Here is a 23,636-nt window from a genome sequence, read left to right on the forward strand (position 1 = left end):
AACCCAATTCAGTTAATGGGCAAAACAGACATTTCCAGACATTGTAATGGTTGTGGCCCATCTGTTGTGCAAGAGCCATTTAAGAGTCAGGTTTCTTTCCTGGTAAGCTGAGCTTCGGTCACTGCTCCAGTGAATAGTAAAGTAGGCTGGGCTGTATCTGGCTTCACATCTCTGCTCTGCTGTACACCTCTCTGGGATAAAACAATCAGTCTTAAATCTTTCTGTACCTGAGCTCACTTATAAAATTCCTTTTTGCTCTATATGTCTAGCATCTCAATGGACAGGAAATGATTTTTCTTAGATACTTTGTCCAGAACCAGCAGTATGGTGGATACTTTCTAAAGTCATTGTCATGTGATTAACAAAAATTCAAAGGGTAAACAGAATTCTAAATTCAGTTATGCATCAAAACTTAAAAGACCTTTTTTTTTATTAGGAAGTTATCAAGAAGATAAGGCAATTATTATTTTTTTTCCCCAAACCACACAAAGATATTTCATTATTAAAAAAGGATTAAAAATAACAGTGGTTAAAGTGGAAACATGTGATAGTTAACATAAGTTTTTCTGTTCGGAAAACAAAAAAATTGAGTGCATTTCTCTGTTCCCATAATTTCCCATATTTTCCTAATTTTGATAACCTCAGCAGAAAGAAAACAAACTTGCTGTAGCTCTGTATTTTTTTTTTTTCTTACAGGAAGGGTAATGGTCTTATGTGTATTTTGGTGCTTACCATTGCATGGTCTTGTTTCCAAAGCCTGTTCTGGACAGAGATGCTGATTCTCTAACTCCTGAATGATGACTGCTCGAGACCGGACTTGTATCCCTCCAAAGCCAAGATCCTCACCATTAACACAGGTTAGCTGACAAAGGCTCCATTCTGACCACTCTCTCAAATAACAGTCCCCTGTCAAGCAGTAATTTTATAAGGTGAAAAGTAACCAATATGTGAAGAGGTTTTGGCAATGAGTATGTCTTAGAAAAAAAAAAAAAAAAGACCAAATCCTCAAAACCTTTTATTAATTTTCCCACTTTAGGTGCTTTCATTCCTATTTTTAAAAATGACTTATACAAAAAGGAAAAGGGAAAGCAATTAAAGTGTCTATTCTGCCTATTCCATGCTATGGAGAGATGCAGGATGTTATAGCATAAAACTGAAAAATAAAATTCTACTGGTGAAATAAGTTAGTGAGTTTGGCTAAAGAACATTAAGGAAGATCTTAGGAAGAACATAAAAAGAGCATTTTGTTAAAACTGCAGTATAAAATGGAACTAGACTGTACACAGACTCATAAATAAACCTCTTAGTTCTCATTATTTCAGTGAAAGAGCTATTAAAAATTCATGCTACCTTGCATTACACTGATGACAGATACAATCAGTACTGTGTTGACCAGATGCCTGATTAATGAAGGTATTTTATTTGCTAACATTAGGAAAGCATGTGAAGAAATGAATAATTGAAGAACTGATGTATGCATAATAGGAAAGCAAGTAGTGATTTTTGGAAACATTAGTTGGAACATGTCATTAGCACATCCCCACAGGGCAGTTATCTGTACTGGCTAAATGTGAGATTGTTGAAGAACAGGTTACTGCTCAGCAAAATTTAAAATCAAGCAGTAAGCAACATCTTTTTTGTATATATATTTGACTAATAACAAAGCATAACAGCATTTTATTTTTCCAATTCTTATTTAAAAGGTAGAAATATGTGAAAATCATGCAGTTGGAATGCTGTGTATAGTCTAGATGAAAGATTCTATATAGTGTATGAAGCTTCTCCATTTTTAAGTACTTTGTATTGGAAAATGAATCTGAAATTAATTGGAAAATTGTTCTGAGAAAAAAGAGAGTTGCAAAAGGACAAGAATGTAGTACTGGAACAGAATGTTAGCTACATTAATACTGAAGGAGTTAATCACTACTTCTGAAGACACATCACTAATGACTCTGCTGAACAAGAGAAATATACTTAAAATTCTACAAGTAAGCATTTGAAATGAACTGGAAGAGCTTTACTAGAAATTAAATAGTGCTATAGGCTCTTAAACCTTCTCAGTAGCAGTGTCAGTAGGAGGGGATTCAGTCAACGTGCAGTAACAGTGAATGTCAGGTCCGCAGAGTTTAAGTACTAGAGACACTCAAATTTTCTCAGAGATCAAAATATTGCTTTCATTTGGAAAAGCCCCTTTAAACAACAACAAAAAAAATAAGACTCCGTAGCTTAATTTCCATAGACACCCATGAAACACATTGTGTTCTCAGCAACCATTAAAAGTGTTAATAAAGCTGTTATGTGGTCTTATAAGCTTAAAGCAAATACATAGCTGTATATCAGCATTCTTTCTTCAAGAGTTTTATTTCAAAATATTATTATGAAAAAAATACATTCATATTAGTTACAAACTGTGGCTGAGATGCATTTTATATTATTTAAAAAATGGTATTTAAACAAATAATAATATATTGTCTTTAAGCCATAATTCTATTGGTCATTTGATGGATTAGTCAAATCAGTAAAGCACATGAAAAGGATTTTATTTCCTGCTGCTCACTGAGGCACCAATAACAGTAAGGATACCTGCCAGTCTTGAAACACAACATTTATTTGAATAGCTTTCTTACCTGGACAAGGAACAGTGCAGGTTTCCTCAAGCACCATCTTCTTATTACCATCTATAATAGGCTCTATTTCTCCACAGAATTCCTCATCTACTACTTTACCAACATCTTCAGTGGATCCGTCAAAAACCACGCAGGAAATGTTCCTCATTCGTGTCCCCTCTCCACACTGAGCATCCTGTGGAAGGAAATACATGGATGCTGGACAGAGACAGTACCAAAAGACTAAAACTGGTCTGTGTGTCATTATCTCCTATTATTTTTTTGCCTAACTATACTACTCAGACATTCATTTGAGTAGGAAAAAGGCATTGTTCTTTACTTTTGAAACTAAAAAAATATTCTGCTGCTACCACTGTTAAAGTACTCAGCTAGCTTATGATTTTAAATTGAAACCACAATAGTATCTCAAGTGGAGATTTCTTCTAGTATGAGGCTTTTTCACTAAGGATGCTTATCTATTTCCACAGATATACTTTTACACTATAAGGATTTTGATTACTAGTAAAAATGCTGTGCAGCTACCAAAGTTTACCTTCATACTTTGAATATCTGTAGGGCATTGTTATATCTGTTGACAAATATGAACTCTAAGAATAAACCTTCACCTTTTGTATAAGAGATATGGAAGCAAATTGGTTACACTGCTTTGAAGCAGATATCCAAGCTTGTCACAAATGAGCCTAGTTATACAAGCTCCGTAACTTCAAAGTCCCCTATGGCTTTTACCTCTACTTTGCATGCAGACCATTGACCATATTGCCATCGATAACAAGGTTTTACTAGACAAGGTTTGAATTGCTCCATCTGAGAAGGACAAGGCCTCCCATCACCCTGAAATGGTTGATTTATGGTCCTTCTTCTGATCATTTTTCCTGTAAATGAGAAACAATAATATAAATAACAACAAAGTGATTAGATTGATTTGTTCTTCAAGATGGTTCTGTGTTGGTGAAAAGCATTGTGTTTTAATAATGTAATTTTTTTTTTTTTCATATTTGAAAAATCAGACTGTAAAGCAAATGTGCTGGCTCTTGCTTGTTACATGGATTTATATTTTCTGAGACAGACACCTTTTATTCAGTACTGCATGAAGAAGGATGTCTGATCAGGATTTCAGATTGCTCCTGTAACAGCAAACAAAAGTAGGAATTTCCTAATTCAGAAGCCTTGGGAAAAATACTTCTGAAGGTAAAGGTTTGTGGCTCTTCTGTGGATATTCTTACTGTTTATCTGGAATTTGCTCCTGTTTTTCCCTGAGTTAATACATATTGTGTTAAAACACAATACTAATTGTATGTTTTTTAACTGTGGGATCCCAGCACCAAGGAGCAGTTTGCAACTTTCCCTGTCCATCCATGAAGATTTTGCAGCGGTTCGAGGACTCTTCACTCAACCCCAAAGAAAAAAAACATAATAGGCTACATCAGCAGGACTAAGTAAACTTTGTCCCCTGCTGCTCCAAAGAAGCATTTCCTCATGCCTGCCTGTCTCTGTAAGCACTTTCTCCTCTCCACTGTTGGTGCTTTCCTTGCCAGAGTTTCTGTTTCCTTTCCTGCCTTTCTTAGCTCTTCCTGCAGTCTGGATGTCTTTCTCCCTGGGGATGCTCAGTGGCTCCCCAGAAAAATAATTGCTATGGCAGTCCCACTCAGTAACATCACTTCCTTTTCTAAGGAATATAGCATAGATAAGAGAACAAAATATAACAGCTACTGCCATTTTCTTATCTATATTTATACTTCAGGCTCTTCCATGAAGATCGATTTACTCTGAGCCTAGTAGCTGAAATGGCATTCCATACACTGCTAACTGTCCAATAAGGACAGTGACATATTCCAGATAGGTTGTGGAATAAAGAGGTTTCATAGCAGAGCTTCCTCCTTCCTATTTCAGCAGTATGTATATCGTAATTGCCTAGTACAACAGTACTTCTAAGTCTTCTGATACATATAAGTACAAATAAATAACAAGACTCCTCCATAACTAGAATTGCATACATACTGAAAAACTTGCATATTAATCAGCAACATTTGGGAAAAATCAAATTAATGTGATCACTGTGAAAGCAACTCTCTCCCCTGCTTCTTGTTTTGTGTTTAAAAATATGATATTTTTTGTGGTTCTTGAAGTTATCGTTTCTAATCACTATGTACTTCTACATGTTTTGTTGTTCTAAAATCACCACTGGTTAAATTCAAGAGGAAATCATACACCCTGTCCTCCCACTCCCTGAGAAATAAAAATATTTACCTCAATGTTTCTTTTGGTCTCAATATATCATTCACCATATCTCACTTTGTTCCTGGAGTCAGAAACTACTTTAGGCCAAATTCTCATTCTCCTGAGTATGATCTCATCAAAACAATATTTCCATGAATAAAGTTGATTTAGATCCCCGTCATTCACCCTAACTACCTACATTTTCTAGTTCTGCATAAAGAGATATTACTTCTTTTACTTAAAACAAATAAAATAAAAGAAAATGAAAAAAAAAAAAGCTGTTTTTAAAATATTCTGTAAATACATACAGACCTGCAAGGCCACATGTCTGAGAGCACTCAGACCAAGATGACCAGTCAGAGAGCTGGCAGTTTACAGGACATTCCACCACACAAGATGTATTCATTTGCCATGTCTTCTCCAAACCAAGCTAAAAGAAAACATTCAATGGTCAGCATGTAACATCCAGTATGTGTCAACAGTGCAGTGTATGCACTGGACAGGGTGAATCTGAAACAAATAAGCTTTAAGGAAACATGAAGTCATTACTAAATAAAAAGTAAAGCAATTAGGACATTTAGAATCTAACTTCATAGAATCATAAAATCATCTAGGTGGGAAAAGATCTTTAAGATCATTAAGTCCAGCCACCAACCTGACTGAACGAGTCCCATCATTAACTCATGTCCCTTAGTGCCATGTCCACACATCTCTTTAATACCTCCAGGGATGGGGACTCCACCACTTCCCTGGGCAGCCTGTTTCAAAGCTTGATCACCTCTCCAGGAAGAAGTTCTTCCCAATATCCATTCTAAACTTCCTCTGGTGCACCTTACACCATTTCCTCGTGTCCTATCACTTGTTACCTGAGAAAAGAGACTGACACTCTCCTCACTGCAACCTCCTTTCAGATCATTGCAAAGAGTGTTGAGATCTCCCCTCAGCCTCCTCTTCTCCAGACAGAACAACCTTAATTTCCTTAGTTGCTCTTTATAAGCCTTGTTTTCTGGTCCCTTCAACAGCTTCATTGTTCTTCTCTGCACATGCTCAAGCAAGTCTTTCATGTAGCAAGGGGCCCAAAACTGAACACAATATTTGAGATGTGGTCTAACCAGTGTCATGTATGAAGGGACAAACACTTCCCTAGTCACGCTGACCACGCTACTTCTGATGCAGGGCGGTAGAGAGTGTGATGATGTCTGAATGTCAATGATCACAGTTAATAAGCTTCTCTCTGACCTGTCTTAAATTGCATTTGCAATGTTGGAGTCCCCACATTCTCTGACAATACAATAGATAGAGGACAAAGCAATTTGTGAAGTATCATTGAAGTATTTTGAATTAGGAATATAAAAATACTGAAGTATAAGCTATTAACAGCTGAATTTAGTTCAAGGCTGCCCCTAGTGCTAGAGAATGCTATTCTGAAATTAGCATTATTTAGCAAGTGATGACAGAAGCCAGGTTCAAAACTAACAAAAGGAGGAGGTTGAGCATACATTTGATAGTCTGTTTGTCAAAGATGTTGCATATGTAACAAGTTTCTAAGAGCTTGAGAAAGACTGAAAAAGTTAATGGTAGAACAATCTGAAGGTTTAAACAAAAAGAAAACACATTTGGTGAGGACAGTCCAATAGCTGAAAACAGGTGCTTGAGCAAACATAATCTTGTTTATAAAATAATGCAGTCCCCACAGGAAAGATATAGTTCTATGTCTGTGCTTAGATACAGCACAGTGGGCTACATGGGCCTTTGATCTGACCTTGTAAAGCCACTTATAAACTCCTGTGCTGCAGATTTTCTCCATCCAAGGCGGAAGAGAGATTCCGGCTAACACACATGAGAATATATAATGCAAAATGGAATAGAACTGATGGCATAAATATTAGCATGACAATAACAATCTCTTCAGCCTGCACAGCTTCAGAATGAGTTAAAAGAATATGTTGATTATTAGGTGTATGATATAAAATGTGAAAAAAAAATCAGTTCTGCCAATATGAAGAGATATGCAGCTTCCCAGCATAAAAGACTGTCCTCTTCACTGGCTCTCACCAGTGAACCTTGATCACCATTGAGGCCTTTCATAATCCCAGACAGCCGTGGATATCTCCAAGGAGATGACTTTAAAGAAAAGGAAAAAAAAAAAAAAAAAAAGGCAAACTAGACTCTTCACAACTTATTAATTTTAATGACTGCAAAGGTTAATGGCATAAAACCCGCAGTTAAGACTTTAAAAAGGAAGTAAAACCAGAATTTCCTACTACATGCAAGCACAGAGCAATAATTAGGCACAACATTAACATATTCTCCACAAATAAACTACCACAAGTACTGTAAATGCCTCACCATGATAGACTCACCAAGTCTTAAATTTGCATTTGTAGTACGTTATATTGAGACAAATTAGATTTTAGACTTCTGTTCTGTTTTATACATCAAAGAACACGTTCTTGGCTTTTCTCTGTAGCACAGTATAACCTTGATTATCTAGCTGTCGCATAAAGTCAATACCTTAAACCTTTGGATAATCTGTAATTTGGATAATTAGGAAACCAGAGAATAGTCTTTGAAGTTGTCTTGGCATTTGGGTCATCTTCTGATGCAAAGGCTCAAAGCCTGCTGAATTCATTCCTGGCAATTAGAGAAACATGACTTCTCTCTTTTAGGACTGGCCTTCTCAGCTGGACTTTAGCAACTACAGAAGGAAAAGCCCAACAGAGGTGAAGAGGAGAAAGTCAAAGGCCAGATTACCCCTAGGGATCTGCCATTTGCACATCTTAGACGTTGATGTGCTGCTGAAGTGGATGTGGGGAACAATTTGCAGGCTCTAATTTGATATTAATCACATATTCTTTTCTCATCCCTCTCCGTCCTTCATTTTGTTATATATGTTCATCTGATTCGTGTCAGTATGGAACAGTGTTAGGGCTGCATGGTATAACATTTATAACAATTTGAAGGATCAGAGTTCATCTTGCAGACCTTACAAAATCCATCTGAGAAAACATTTGGAAAATTGTTCAGTAGTTCCCTTATCTGAAAGGGCTGCTGGATGAGTTCTGTATGAGTTGTGGTTTCTGATTAGAGAATGCCAAACACTGGAGTTACATTGAAATGCTAGTGCTGAGCATCCTGTACTCATGGTTATACACGCCAGGGGCAGCCAGCTGCCAGACCAGCATGTTCCATAAACCCTGTGATCCACAGAAAGCATCTATATTTGTTTCTAGGACTGTTTGGCACTGCAGATTAGCCTCTGATGGAGGTTAATCATGTAATCTGACAGGCAGACTATTTGTCAATAAAACAAAGTTTTTCATTTGCTTACTAATACAAATAAAACTGCTGCTTTTCAGGCTTTTGTGATCTTTAATTTCAGGTAAATGAACAAAAATAAGCCTATAAACATGACCAGGGCCAGCTTGCTTTAGGTGATTTTATTTTCAAGTATTCAAGGTAAAATGAGTTTTTGTCATGTGCTAATTTTGTGGAGCTAGAGACCAAGTAATGCAATATCACTCTGTCTTGAGAGTTTGAAGAGAAGTATGTTAACATAACTAGGACTTGGAAATAAGCTCTAGAAATTGATTTATCCTGGCACTAATCAGGATGACTGGTTAGCTTCTTAGCTGATTGACTGAAACAAACATGAGATCACATGAAATGTATTAGGAAAGCAATAACCACAACTCAGGAGTTTAGAAGAAATTTTAGACCTGGAGATGGTCGTACTTGAAGAGGGTGATAGTCAAAAGACAGTGTGAAGGGTGTTTTTTAATATATGGCTTTTATTAGTTTCTTGAACCATAAATTATAAAGCAAGTCAGACATTGCAGTCAGGGACCTTCATTTTTAAAGGGATCAGAATAGGTTTAGCTACTGTGATCTCCCTTCCTTGCATATATTGACAAGAATCTTAATTCTATAAATGTATCTACACATAAATTTAACAAAATGTCTGCTTTATTCAGACAGCTAATATAAAGTTCTATGATAGCCCAGGGAAATTTCATGAGTTAAATCATTACAATATTATCTCACCTTTCTCTTATCATAAGTCTCTTTAACCACACATACCTTACTTTGAGCTTAGTATTTCTGTACTACCCTTATAATGCAAAAAAAAAAAAAAAAACCAACAAACAAACAAAACAAAACAACAACAACAACAAAAAACACACCTGAAGGACCGCCTGTGATTAGATTACTGAGAAGTGCACGGTGCATGTACACGCATTTTGATTTCTTCAGCACTCTCCTCTCATGGCCTGGAAGGTCGCACAGTTCACTTTCACATCTTTAGAATGAAGGGGCTGGTAAGATCTGAACAGCTTGGCTTTCTTGTTAATCAGGTTAACAGGTTTTACTCCTCACAGTTATTGGTTCAGCCTTTGACCTTGCTGTACTACTGCTTACAAATCCATTATTCAATAAATAGCTTTAACAGTCTGACTTGGGTGTGGATAAGAGCTTTCTGCAGGAAGATGTATCTCTATATGGTCTAGCAAATCAACAGGGCAAATAAAATTGTATCACAGTGATGTCTGTTTGCCAGTCATTTACGGCAAGTTGTTTTTGAGATCCCTGTTATCTCTGTTGCCCTAATTAGTTCTCTGGGAATTAACTTTCATTTCTTCTGGAGCTGGAAAGCTCCAGAGGTTTTCTGCAATGAGATTTCAATGTATAAAAAAAAAATTTGTTCTAAATGTTGCTTAAATTAATTTTTTGGTTAACAATAGGAATAATTTAATGTCTTTATGGAATAAGAAATATATTTCCCCTAAATATCTAATAAAGGTCATTTTTTTTTCTGCTGAAATATTAATGTAGATGGATATTTTATATTATGTTTTCGTATGAAATAATCAATATTGCTGTCTCCTACAAATAAACCAAGAGCCAAAATTTTTATTTTAATGTATTAAAACATTAAAATAATGCATTAATGCATTCTGCTATTAACTTCAGAGAAACTTGCTGGCAGGTGGGCAGATCCTGATTTTTTTCCTGAGACATAAATTATCATATTACTAGATTTGATTTTAATCCCAAGATGTAAGGAGAAACTTGGCACAAAAGCTGGGTGCCAAGCCTCAGCTGAAAACTTCTGCCTTTTCTAAGAACCTATGAATTTAAGAATCCAGGATTAGGGAGGGAGTTAGAGAGGCCTAAATAGATCTAATACATTGCTGTAAAACCATAGTTCAAGGCACATGACTCCCTCTGCTTCTGACAAGACTCCTTTCTCTACAGGTACGTCCTGAAGAGCAGCTACTAGCCAGGAAGGTCCAACAGAAGAGGTGTCTGCACCAAAGCTGCTGTGGAGGGCACTCCACCTTAGTCCCCCATTGCAAGTGATTTTGTTTCTGATGTGGTGGGGGAATGGTTGCCAACGCGAGTTCAGTTAATTTTTACACAGATAAGACTTGTGTTGTTTTCCCCCTTTCCTTCATATTACTATCTCCATGTGACTAAAAACATTAGGATCGATGCACAAAATACCATAAAAACAGTCTTGTAAAATATGAAGATAATTTGAACATTTGCAAAATCGGTCTTTCAAAATGTAAGGGTTCCTATCTGCTGATTACCTCTCCTTTTTTTCTTCCATTTCATTAATATTTCATTCATGCTACACATTTTTTCACACTAGCTTGGGTACCTTTTGCATTGCACAGCTGGATACGAGAAGTTAACATTCAACCCAGCTGCCGAATGGCATGTGAGAAATATTTTCCAACACATTGAGTAAATGATTGATACTGGCAGCTGTCCAAAGCTCCATGCAGAAATTGTATCAAATTAGAATGATGATTAGTGTTCTGATTAAGATTTATTACCTTTATTCTACTTTATTAATTATTGTTTCTAAGTCATTTCCTTCAGGACATAATAATTAGCATACCTTCATGGAGGCACTTAAAAGGAAATTGTATAAAAATCACTGTTGATGGCACTGTTCATTTCAGAGGTACTTAACAATCCATGAATAGCTTTGTGAAACATCTGGCGATGATGGGTTACATGCTGTACAGCTTAGATGGCTCAGCATTAATTAGTACCACTAGAAAGGAGCTTACTCACAGGTACCCACTCACCTCTTCACAGTACTTCAGGTCAACTGATTTGCCATCACTGCGAACACAGTCGAGCATTCGTGTCTTGATACCATTACCACAGACAGCCTTCTCACTGAGCTGACATGTGCTCCAGTCTGCAAATGAGGAATTCATTAGGGCAGTAGAAACTTTAGATAAGACTCATAATGATCCACTTTCCCATTTAATTCTAATTCTGATGTCCTAAAACAGTCCTCATGGGAACTTTTACACATGTAAATGCTCATGGAAGCCAGCTGCTACACATTTTTGGAAGTAGCCACTGTTACTACAAATGGAATGTACAATGATGTCATCCTGAAAAGTTCATATTTGGTTTGATCTGCATGGATTTTGCGAAAATCACAAAACAATAATAGAAATTAATTTCCTGCAGTTACAGCATGGACACTATACCCAAGTTGAAAAGTCTCCAGTAATATATTGTCTAAATCAAATAAAGTGTATCAGTTCTTAGCACAAGCCCCATGGCTCACTCTGGATAAGACTGGAAAGCTGAAAAATACATCCTATAAGGTGAATGGAATTCAGTCATAGTCCTAAACTGTCACTACATATGAGACCCAAATACCTGTCACATTGTAGTCATAGTGGTAGCAGTTTTTGTTCAAAGTGCAGACTTCTGTCTCAGTGGCAGGAGGGCAAGACTTTCCTTCATCTGGTTGTCTCAGCAATTCAGCTGACCTTTCACGAACATTGCTTCCATTGCATGGCTTGAAAGAGAAATTGGAAAGAGCGTTGATATTTCAGAACCCTGATGCCTTTTCAGGGTTCAGATGCAATACTGTAACAACCTTTCAAGTATCTTCACAAAATGAAAATGTAAAATAATGGGCTCATGTTGTTGCCTATAAGAAAGTATTTCCTTGTTATTTCAGAAGGAATTTAGTCTGCTGTTTCACCTTAGTACCACCCAAGGTGAAATATACTCTAACTGGATAACACCTTGGTATTTTCCTAACTAGTTCATATTTCACTAACAATGCTTTGACATTATCTCATTCATAAATTCCAGATGCTCACTTTCACTACAGTGCACCAGAGTCTGAATACTCAGAGGTCCTGAAACCTTATTTTTTTATTATTTTTTTTTTTTACTTGGAGATTCCTCACAGAAAAGGAAGGGGAGACCCAGGATTATTTTTTTTGTGGTCAGTGTTAATCTACAGACTTTGCTCTTTACGGGATAGTGACGTTTTTAGTACATTGACTATACTCTCCTGCTACGGAGGGGATCACAGCTAGACACAAGCTATAGTTGAAGCTATTCCACCACACAGAACCTACACTACACTGAAGAATGCCCATTTGTGACATTTTTATTTAGTAAGAGGTACTTTTTGGGAATAGCTTCACTGAATGAAAGATACTGGCACAGTTCATTTGCAACCAAGTATCAATGATCCCAAAGATGACAGTAAATATAAATATTTACACATGTACTCACTGCTCAATTCAGCATCTTTGCACAGTAATTCATATATTTTTAAAGCATCCTTCTAAAACCATAAATGTTACACAGAATGGTACACTTACCAAAAAACATCGAGACCATGATCCCCATTCAGACATGACACAATCTTCAGGACAAGGTAAGATACATTTTCTAGCACCAAGTGGCATCTCTTCAGGATCACACAGATAGTCCTCCACAGTGTCAGAAGGACCATCCACAGTGTTTAGCATGCACCTGGAAAAAAGAACTGCACATAAACTGCATTTGCCATGGATTTTGTACAATTACTATAAACCGCAGGATTCTGAAGCTTTTTAACAGTTTGTCAGCACATAATAATCAAGTAATTGAAGTAACAGAATTAGGTATTAATCTATGAATATTCAAGCAAAGCTGAAGAGACAAAAATAATCCTTGTTTTTACAGATGACTGCCATATGACAAAATGCACAGAATTTACACATTTCTTGTCAATTATTTTCTGAGAGTTTCTGGGTAAGTGATTTACTTGACGTTAACCTACTTCCTAAGTCAGAATAATGTGAATCATGGATAGTTTAAAAATATTTTGAGAATGCTTCAATGAATAATTTCATATCTAAAAATATTAAAAATTTTGTTGTATATTCTTAGTGTTAATCACTAATTTACAGCATGAGCATATATTTCCTTCATGGAGTTAGTACTCTGATCCATTATGTGCTGATAAATGAAAATTTAGAGGTTTTTAGTCCCAGAGGGATGAAATCTTTATATTTCTTCATTTTTGATGATAGTTTTGAAGTCTATTTTTCAGCAGAAATACTGATTAATTCTGATTTTTCATACTGGAGTATTTTGAATATGGGAATCTATTTAGATGCTATTGCGTGAGAAGAGTTGTGCAGTCTAATGTTGGTCAAGCAAATATTAAGACTAGGACCCTCTGGAAGTTAATCTTTAAACTGAAGAAATGGTGTTATCTTGAACAAAATCTAGTGAATGTGCCAGTTCCTAAGTACTTGTGGGAGGAAAAAAGAGAACTTTTAGCAGTTCACTACATATAGTTTAAATTTGGGACCTTCAACATGGAATTCATCTTATACTTTATTATTCAAATATATAACCTCAAGTTGTGTGCCGTGTTGCAGTTAGCTATAAAACAAAACAAACAAAACAATAACAAAAAAAAAACAAACAAACAACAACAACAACAAAAAACAAACCACAAAATCTACTGCTTTACCTGCTGTGTACCATACCATGTGAGACTAATTTTAATTAGACTTTGATTAGAGGTCTAGGATGATGAGCAAGCATACAAGATGCTTAGATCAGCTTCAACAGATCACTAAACAATGGAAAATTTATGGACTCTTATTTTATTCTATTCACTTTTGCCACTCCTTCCTGTAATAAGCACAATTATTATTCCTGAATGTATATGTACTTAGAAAGTGGTGTTTTTTTTCCCCCTATATCATGGTTTCATATAGAAAGAGGGCCATTCTGAATTTAGAAAAGCACCAAAATTGTACATTTTATCATATAGATCATAGAAGTATCATATACTTCAGTTTATAAACTAGAAATTAAAGTTTGTCTTCAAAATCAGTAGACCAAGTTCTACTGCACCCACTGAAGGTTGCTGATTTATATGAGCCAAATGGACAAACTTAATGCTATAATCAGAATTACATCAAATTAAATACAGCCATGACTGAAAGTTAAGGTTCTTGAAATTGAAGGAGGAATGATATTGTTTTACCTGACTTTCCTTGTTTGAACACCTTCTCCACAGTTCTCTTTCAAGTCCACATTGGTCACCTTGCAGACACTCCAGGGCTCAGTAACCCATATGTACTGGCTGCAGTCACTGTGGCATGGCACTACCTCATATACCTGGAATATACACTGAGTGTCAGTTTTGTTGCATGCAAGCAATGTTGCATGCAATAGTGATCATGCTGACATAGAAGAAGAAAAAAATTAATGTTCTTTTTTAATAAGAATAACAAATGTAATTTGGCATCTACAAAAGTTGCTAATATGGGGGCTGTAATAATAATACAGATAAAGTATTCGATACAAAGCCACAGGAACAAAAAAAAAAAAAGTCAAAAGTTAAAAAATCATCCAATGACAGATTCCCTGATTTCCCTGATTTTCTCTAAACTCATGCTGTATCATTTCTACCAGAAACATCAATATGATTTACATATAAACTCTTATTTATTTATTTATTTATGGTAAACTTTCTCTCCCTTTTTTTTTTTTTTTTTTTTTTTAAGGAGAGGTGAGCTTAAGGTAAATGATATCAATATATATCAGCTCACTTCTACTCACCTCAAGTCATTCTAATATATTTTGTGTTCTAGCATTAGCATTACGCATATATTTGAATACAGACTTGAAATAGTATCTTGTTAATTTATATATGTTTTTCATACATTTTCTTAATAATACATTACAAAAAAAAAAAAAAAAGCAGATAATGTAAACAGTGGAGCACAATCAGGAAGCACATGTTAAGATTCTGTCTATTTTAGAATCTCTTACCTGAGCCTGAAGAAAGTATCATCATGAACCCAAAAGAAAAATGAAAGATAAAAAAGAAAGAATGATTAGAGTGAAACATAGGTATTTAGATAGTTTTTAGTCATTTAGTTTTTGTTACAGACAATATTCTATGACTTCAACTAAGACATTCTCTTGAATAAGTCTTTAATTTCTTTCCAGGACATTGTTTTGATGGAAAAAGGGCACTGATGGTTTGACAGTTTTTCAGTAAACCTGAAGTCACAAAAAAATCCCTGGAACAATAAATGTGCAGAAAATCTGATATATCACTACGTCTATGCCCAACAAAACCAGAATAGTCAGAACATTTGGGCTGTCTATGTAGCCATTAACTCAGATGTGAAGATCAGTGGTGTAAATGCATATTAAGCAAACTACCAGACTCAGTGCACAACTTGTAGTACCATGAGAAGTAGCACTGTATTTATTCTTTTAAAGAATTTCCAAAATGAAAATAGGGAAGCCTTAGTTTAGGGAAATGTCTGGTCTGTATACATCTCATATTGATAAGTGAAATATGTAAGAAATGAGAATTCTTCTTATAAGAATAAGAAGAAATACTTAAAACCTGCATACTCATCAGCTCTCCCAGTAACATAAACATTGGATTTCTTGCCAGAAAGCCAAAGCAGAACTGTATATTGCATTACATATATTTAGTGATGTTACTTGGACCCTACCTGCATTCTGTAACTATGACTGCAGGCCATGACAGTTGGTTAGCACAAGGATTGCATCTGCTGGATAATGGAGCAAATAATGCCTGAAGCCAGGGATTCACTTATCCTTGTTATTTCCTCTAACAACCTCAGATTAGCCTCTTCAATTGCAATCCTATGAAAGTCATCAATAGAATCCTATAAGAATCCTGACTATAGTATTATTGTAATTATGATGACTTTTAGCCTAGTGAAGCAGGTAGAGAGCAAGCTGCATTCAGCTGGAGAGTGGTTTGGGAGCCACCCTAGCATGTGTGGCCCAGGAGTGGACAGGAGAACACAGGCTACATGAGATATCTAGCATTCACTGTGTTCAGCCCCCGACAAAATACAGATGTCAGCCCTGACAGATGTTGAGTAACCTGCTCTTAAAATTTGACAGACATCTTAAGCACTTTATTCCCGTGTTCCACTAGCCTTACCTTTAAAAACTTTTCCCAAGGCTTAACCCAAATCTGTTTGCAGCAGTCAAAGCCTACTGCTTTTTATCCTATCCACGATGGCCATGGAAAATGGATTATTTCCTCCTCCTTTGCAACAGCCTTTTATGTACATGCTTGCATACTGCCTGCATGTTCTCTCCCATCTTCTCTTCTGTGGGCCAGACTACATGTTGCAGTCTTTCCTCAGAGGCTGAATTCTTAGATTTTGCCTACAAGTGTAGCCCCTCTGTACATCATCTCCCAGGTTTTTGAGCTAGCAAAGACCTAGTCTAACCATTATGTTTTGTATGTGTGCAAGTAAACATGTTATATATATATACACATATATAAAACTATATTATATTTAATAATTGAAATAAATATTCTGTAGTGTTACTAATTTTCCAAATGAATGGATAGTGGATCAGATTTGGATTAATTAATTAACTGACAGTTCCCTGGTCATTAGGATGCAGGCATATTCTCCTCCACACATTTCTGAGATGTCCCGACTTAATAATTGATGGTGAATGTATTTAAAATTGAAAGATATAGCCTCTAAACTTTTTGACATTACTACATTATCTGCAGGACTCCCTTCTCATGAAGTACAGTATTTCAATTTCATTTTACAGTAATTACATTTTGAATCATCTGTTATTGTTTGTTAAGCACCAAGTAACATTGCAACAACAGATTCGAGTTAAAGTACCAGTAGAGGGCAATGGTGTTGCATATGAGAGGCAAAATCACCTTCGATGCAAAAAAGATACTAGGCTATTATGTACTATACGAATATTAAAGGGAAAAGACTATTGCATAGACAATGATTTGTTCCTATTGAAATACATTCCTCCTATTTAAAAACATTTTTACACACTAACCAAAATCCAGCAACCTTCCTCCTAGTTTCTTTTCTGTTAAAGTAGATCACAAACTTAGTTTATCAGTTGCAGTTTAACACTTATTATTTTCTAAATTAGAAATAATTACATTCCCTAAAGTAAAAAATTAGATCAACGAGCCATTTCAGTCTATGCCAGCAAAATGTCAATAGGATAATATTAAGTACATGCATTTTATTCAAATGTCAATTGACAGCACACTTTTTTCCAATCTTTGAATATTTACAAAGAAGATCATGTGGTTGTTCAATATGTCTTGGTAAAGTGAATTAAATTCAATGATAATATGAATATAAATCAACTTTGAAAAGTGTAAGTTAATTGAAAAGGTAGTGTTTTTCTTTCTAAAGCTCTTCAAGCAAACAGGAGCAAAAACAAGCTTCAGAGGTTTAACTTGGATTAGTGTTAACTTGGTCCCACGGACTAAATGTTCATTACTGCTCAAAGCACTCCTGGTGTGCTCTGGGATCACGTCTCCTGGCTTAGTTTCATTTGAAGAGTTTTGCGCAGCCTGACTGTGCTGTACTGGAAAATCAAGCGTGGTTAGTGGGACAACTGGGATATTGAGTGCAGAAGCACATTCCTCACTGGAACTGCAAGTATGAGTGCTAGTGTAGCTGGAAGGTCAAGCTCCAGCTTGATTAAAACACCCTAAACAATACTGAGACAACACTCAGAGTGTTTGAGAAGTTTTTATTATTTTTCTGATCTAAGATGGTTGAAGAACATCACTAAGAATCTTAGCAGTTTTTGCATCTGTAATCAGACATTCTGTAACCATTGTAAGAGAATATCTCCAGAAACTTGGTTGCCACAATCTGCATTTAAGATTGTTTTACTGTCTCCAGTCTACACTTCAGATAATGTGCTAAACTCTTGCAGAGGATTAAACAGTGAAAGCAGATCCTACATGTACACTGACTGAGGAAATTTAAGCCATCTCCTTCTGTCTGCATCTGCATCATGCTGTGTAGTTTTTCTGCATCAATACCTGATACAGCTGAAAGGGTTACCTGCGGTATGGAAAAAGCTATATCAATAATGTTAATATGAATAACATTACCTGATTGACGTGATCTAACTTGGGACAGGGTCTTCCACCATTGTAGGGTTTTTCACGGAGCCATTTAGACCGAACCTTTACCCCACTCCCACATGATTTACTACAGCGAGACCAATTGGACCATTCGCTGAGCTTGCAGTCTGACGGACATGGAATAATACAGGCTTCCTCAATATAACCTGCATGAATGGAAAAGAAAGTAAAATCTCCTCAGTATGTCACTCTGTCACTTCTCCCTGAAGCCCTCGTCTAGTTCATTTAGATTGTCCGAAGTTTGACTTGACAGGACTGTGCAAATAGAGAGATTTCTTCATCATTAGGGCTAAATTAAATTCTGCAGAAAATTGACACATATAGGTGGAGACTGTGATAGAATAACAGCTGAGCATCCTCATTCTTATCTGATTATGATTCACATTCACCAGATTTCAGCACTCAAACTTTCTGACAGCCACAGTGTAATTGACACTAAACCTTCTCATTTTATCATTCTTATACCACAAAAACAATACTCTTTTGAATTAAAAATATTTAATTAAAAGATCCTTCCATCACTGAATACAGTAAGTCAATTGTAGTTATACATAAAAAATCCAACTGAATCAAAAGATATGCATCTTATCAGCCTGGAGTGAGGGAACTTAACACCTTGTGACCTTTCTAAGGCTAGAAAAAGAGAGTGGCCTGCCACGTTAATGATCTGCCGATTAACAACCATCTGCCCCCAGTAGCACGCTGAATAATAGCCCTGAATAGAAATGCAGCTGTTTGGTCTGGATAAGTCATTAGTCCTGAGAGGTTGGAAAGGGGTAGGACATGGTCTGCAGGGAGTAACATGAAGCCTCAATTCACTGAGCAAGTGAAAATGTCTTTCTTTCAAAGCAACATATGCCATAGCTCTACGATGTGTGCCATTTATGCCAATATTTATGGCAGAAGCTGTAAGACCTCAAAGAATAAGCTGGCCTTCACTGCATTTTTACTACAACTATATCCTAAACCTGTATGAACTCTCCCCTCCCCTTTCCTGTATCAGTTCTTGAACATATTTACTGTTGACAAATGCTAACTTTAAAGATTAAAAAGATCAATGCATACAGAAATGAATTAAAATCTTTGATGAATACAGTTGCAAAATTAATACACACATGGGTAAGATCACTTTCAAATGATTGGCATAGTTTCAAATGTTTCTCACATATCCTGATTTTTTATTTATTTTTTTTTATCTTGAAAGCAAGCACTGTCATTTTCATCACAGCTGGTGTTAGCATCTTTATGTTCTTAACCTGTACTTCTCTGTAAATTTATTCTGTCTCTTCTGAAAGCAGCCAATATCAACAATCGCATGTAATGTAAAAAATCAAAACACTTAAAAGATTTCTTTTCTGAATACCTATTTCTAACTGCTTCCATCAATTTGTGTTAAACACAAAAACATAAGAGTTATTTTTGTTAAACATACAGTAATATTTGGAATATTTTATAGTCAAACTCAGATAATGGTTTTATTCCAGATAGCTCTCCTCTGTTTGGAAATTTTACATAGTTAAATAAATATACAGATCACATCTTGAATTTGAGTACCACAGAACTACTGTTCATTAAATGTATCTTCCTTAATATGGCTAGAATGCTATTAGCTGGAATTACAAGCATGTTCATTAAATATTCCTCATAACCTCATAATTTGATGGACCAGCTCAGTGATATTGTATGAAAGGTACACTGTGTCAGACAAAATATATTTTTGAAGATCGTATCCTTGTGTACCAGAGGAGGTCACATAGACTGCCCTGCAGTAGTAGATGTAGAATTGATTACATTTCATCTTACCCAACATCTCTGAGTTAGTCAGAAATCAGATGTACCTGACCTCAAAGCACTTTTCTACACTGAACTTTGACTTCATAAATATCAAACTTTATCCTCACCAAAAATGAGCATTCAACAAGTCTTCTTAGATGCTATACAAAATCATCTGTACATACCATTAACAAAATACTGAATGAAAATGTACAATAACAGCAAAGTTAAAAGAAAAAAATAAAAGAAAAAAGAAGTGTTATTTACTGTCTCATGGAACTCTCAGAAGAGTTTACTGTTTATAAGTTTGCTTGAGATTCTGATAGGCCACAGTTTCTTTCAACATAACTTCTCAGTTTTTTTTTTTTTTTTTTAGCTGGAAAAGCCTGTCTCCTATAACACAATTATGCCATTTCACATTCATTAAATTTCTGTCTCTGTGATTAATGTCTGGAAGAACAAATTAAAGCTGCTTTAAATATATTGTACGCCCTTAAGTAGGGAACTTTGACAAGGCTGATTCAGGAAAACTTTGTTTTAAAGATTTGCCATAAACCTCTGAGCTATTTTAAACTTTAATTTAAATTAAAAGCTATGTTAATAGCTTTTTAAAAGCTATTTTAATCCATCTCAAAGAGATCTTCACAGTCTGTCACAGTCATATAAGATCTAAGATATCACTGTATTTTGGGACTTGGATAACTACGCCTATCAAATGGAGCCTGTGTGGGACATACTTAACTAAAATTATTGACAAATTATAAACAATTTTGCTTTATTTTCTTTCAGTTGATCCAAACAACATTTTAATTAGCTGTAGTTCAACTGATGCTACAAAATAGCAAATGGAACCATACCATCACAATGAATGACAGTTTGGGCTCAAAGGGTTATAGTAAAGGGATTACATTTGGCTGGTGACCAGTCACTAGTGGGGTTCCCCAGGGCTCCATTTTAGGGACAGTTCTCTTCAATGAATGATCTGGATGTAGGGTTTGAACACATACTAAGTAAGTTGGTGGATGTAACTACATTAGGAAGATCTGATGACTGTCTCCGTTGTAGAGAGATCTTGACAGTGTAGAGCGCTGGGTAATCACCAAGTGTATGAAATTTAACAAGAACAAGTTCTTGTTTAACAAGTGTTGGTTGATGGGATAATTCTTGATTATGCCTACAAATCCATGATGAGAGACTGGAGAAAAACCCTGCAGAAAGGGGTCTGGGGCTGCTGGTTGATAGCAAGTTGAATATGAGCCAGCAGTGTGCCCTGGCAGCCAAAAGGGGCAACCGTATCCTGGGATGCATCAGACATAGCATTGCTAGCAGGTCAAGGGAAGAGATTGTCCTGGTCTGCTCTGTGTTCCTGTGGCCTCACCTCAGTTAATACGTGTGGTTTTGGGCTCCACAACATAAGGACATAGAACTATTAGAGAGCATCCAAAGGAAGGCTATGAAGACGGCAAAAGGTCTAGAGGAGAAGACATATGAGGAGTAGCTGAGGTCCCTGTTCATTCAGCCTGGAGGAGACCAAGGGGAGTCCTCATGGCAGCCTACAGCTTCCTCACAAGGGGCAGGTGCTGATAATCTCTTTGAACTGATGACCAGGGATAGGGCCCAAGGGAATGTCATGAAGCTGCAACAGGAGAGGTTCAGGGTGAATGTTATGGAAAGGTTCTTCACTGAGAGCGTGGCTGGGCACTGGAATAGGAAGCAACAGGCCTGCCAAATTTCAAGAAGCATTTATACAACACTCTCAAACATATGGTTTGATTTCTGGGTAGTCCTGTGTGGATCTAGGAGTTGAAGTCAATGATCCTTGTCAATGATCCCTTCTAACTTAGGATATTCTATCATTCTATGATAGTCAAAACAGCAAAGGAGACACAAGAGAAGAGAGAGGCTAAGGAGGAATGAAAGAAAGGGCAAAAAAAAAAAAAAAAAAAGACAAGGGAAAGGAAGAGAAAAATAAATGGCTTAAAAATAGTCAAGAGAACAGTAAAGAGATACATTACATAGGAAGAGAAAAAGAAAGGGGGGAAAAGAAATAAACATCCTGCGAAAAGCAATACCTTGGTGATGCACAAACAGAATGCAATGCCCTCAAGAGCCTACTAAGGTATCTCCTGACCAGAGTGAAACCATTAAAAATGTTCCCACGATGAAAAAAAACAGAAGGCCAAGGGAAATAATAAAAAGACTGTAGCATCTAATTTGATTTCTGTAGGTGATTAACGTGCAGAATGAAAATGACAAGACCCCTGTTGTATCTGACATTAAAAAAATTTTGGCATATTAATTTCTTGGCATTTTTTCTTCCTCTCAGGCACCTCGCTATTTCAACTTCACTCAAAAGTCTATTTAGCATTTAGCTGTGCCACTGGACTCCCTTGGAAGCTAGGCAGAAGCAGACTTCAAATTGCTTGGAGATATTTCCCTAGCCAAGAAAGATATCTGGATTTTAAAAGTTACTTGTTGCAAATGACAGATCCCATTCCATTCTAATGTCACTATTGAGAAACTGCTTCAGAAAAGCATTTCATCACCTCAGACACCTTTCTGTGCATCTGATGTCAACAGATCTTAAAATTTCAGGATGATTAAGGATTATAATCTCCAGAAATTCATAGCAATCACCCTGAGAATCAAAGAAAGCAGATGTTCAGGAATTTTGAAAAAAATATATTTTTTTGTTGTTGTTCTGTTTGTATTATATTTTAGGTCCTTTCATATTTGTAAAGTTTGCCTATGCTGTAAACATTTTAGCAAGTGAGAAGAGGGCATACTGAGATATAGGACAATTACACTGAAAACACAGAAACATAAAAACCAAAGATTACATGCACATGAGACTGGTGATGCGGTACATAGCTTCTGATTTGAAAAGGACATGAATGGGCCTTTTTTCAACTTTCAGTCTTGTTTCCACTGATTTAATCATTCTTGAAAGAGTGCCCCTTGTGCTAGACATTGTAAATGCTTATTAAAGAAACAGTTCACTAAAGCCCAGGGATGGGCCGGATGTCAGCATGGTGGAATATCACACCATTATATCACATGTACAGAGTATGTAATACAACTACAGCAAGTGGCATGCTAGTGCGTTGAGGTTTAAAGAACAAGTAAGAAATTACTGAAGCAGAAATATGATAGATACAGAGAAAAGGAAAGAGAATGACAGCAGCGAAGTGGATGTGAAGAAAAACGGGAAAGGAAAGTAATAAAATTAGAGAGGGACAGTGAAATAGCAAACCAACACTGTAAGACTAAAGATAAGTTCACTGGACATCAGCGTGTCATGTTTTGCCTGCTGGTTTTCCTCCTCCTGACAGAAAACACTGCACACTGCCTGCAGCTCTTCTTTCTCTTCACAACATACAAGCGTTGTTGAAGAGATGAGATCTTGGGATACTCTGGTACATGTAGCCTTGTGTCAACATGGTCCCAAAGGGTATGGGAAAGAAACGTCCATCTCCTAAGGTCTATTCTTTTTCCCACTGCAGTTATTTCTCAATTATTTCAGCTCTTTATCAGCTGGACTTCACCAGGCTGTGAAATGAGCAGTTGTCTTTTGTGAATGAGATTGTGGCTAATCTATCATTAAATATTTATTACTGAACCATGAGTTAACAAATGCCTTAAACTACTACATGTATGAATTGAAATCATTATTAAAAGGAAAGGTTTACTGTCCATTGCTAATTGGCTATAAAATCTGGACTCCTAGAACAAAGTAATTA

The 23,636-nt window shown here is 36.2% G+C and overlaps 1 protein-coding gene across 1 annotated transcript in view; it reads right to left on the reverse strand.

Annotated features, from left to right (window-relative positions):
• THSD7A (thrombospondin type 1 domain containing 7A) overlaps nucleotides 1–23,636 on the reverse strand; it is a 286,485-nt gene that overhangs the window by 13,824 nt on the left and 249,025 nt on the right. The window contains exons 16-24 of the mRNA XM_084510995.1: nucleotides 18,091–18,269; nucleotides 14,170–14,315; nucleotides 12,503–12,656; nucleotides 11,538–11,679; nucleotides 10,946–11,061; nucleotides 5,157–5,274; nucleotides 3,354–3,499; nucleotides 2,628–2,802; nucleotides 733–906 (exon numbers count right to left, since the gene is read on the reverse strand). Coding sequence (XP_084367121.1) covers nucleotides 733–906; nucleotides 2,628–2,802; nucleotides 3,354–3,499; nucleotides 5,157–5,274; nucleotides 10,946–11,061; nucleotides 11,538–11,679; nucleotides 12,503–12,656; nucleotides 14,170–14,315; nucleotides 18,091–18,269 — 1,350 coding nt within the window. The remainder of the gene's footprint in view (nucleotides 1–732; nucleotides 907–2,627; nucleotides 2,803–3,353; nucleotides 3,500–5,156; nucleotides 5,275–10,945; nucleotides 11,062–11,537; nucleotides 11,680–12,502; nucleotides 12,657–14,169; nucleotides 14,316–18,090; nucleotides 18,270–23,636) is intronic.

The sequence above is a fragment of the Aythya ferina genome (genome assembly GCF_964211825.1).
Source record: "Aythya ferina genome assembly, chromosome: 2".
In the NCBI taxonomy this organism is placed as follows: domain Eukaryota; kingdom Metazoa; phylum Chordata; class Aves; order Anseriformes; family Anatidae; genus Aythya; species Aythya ferina.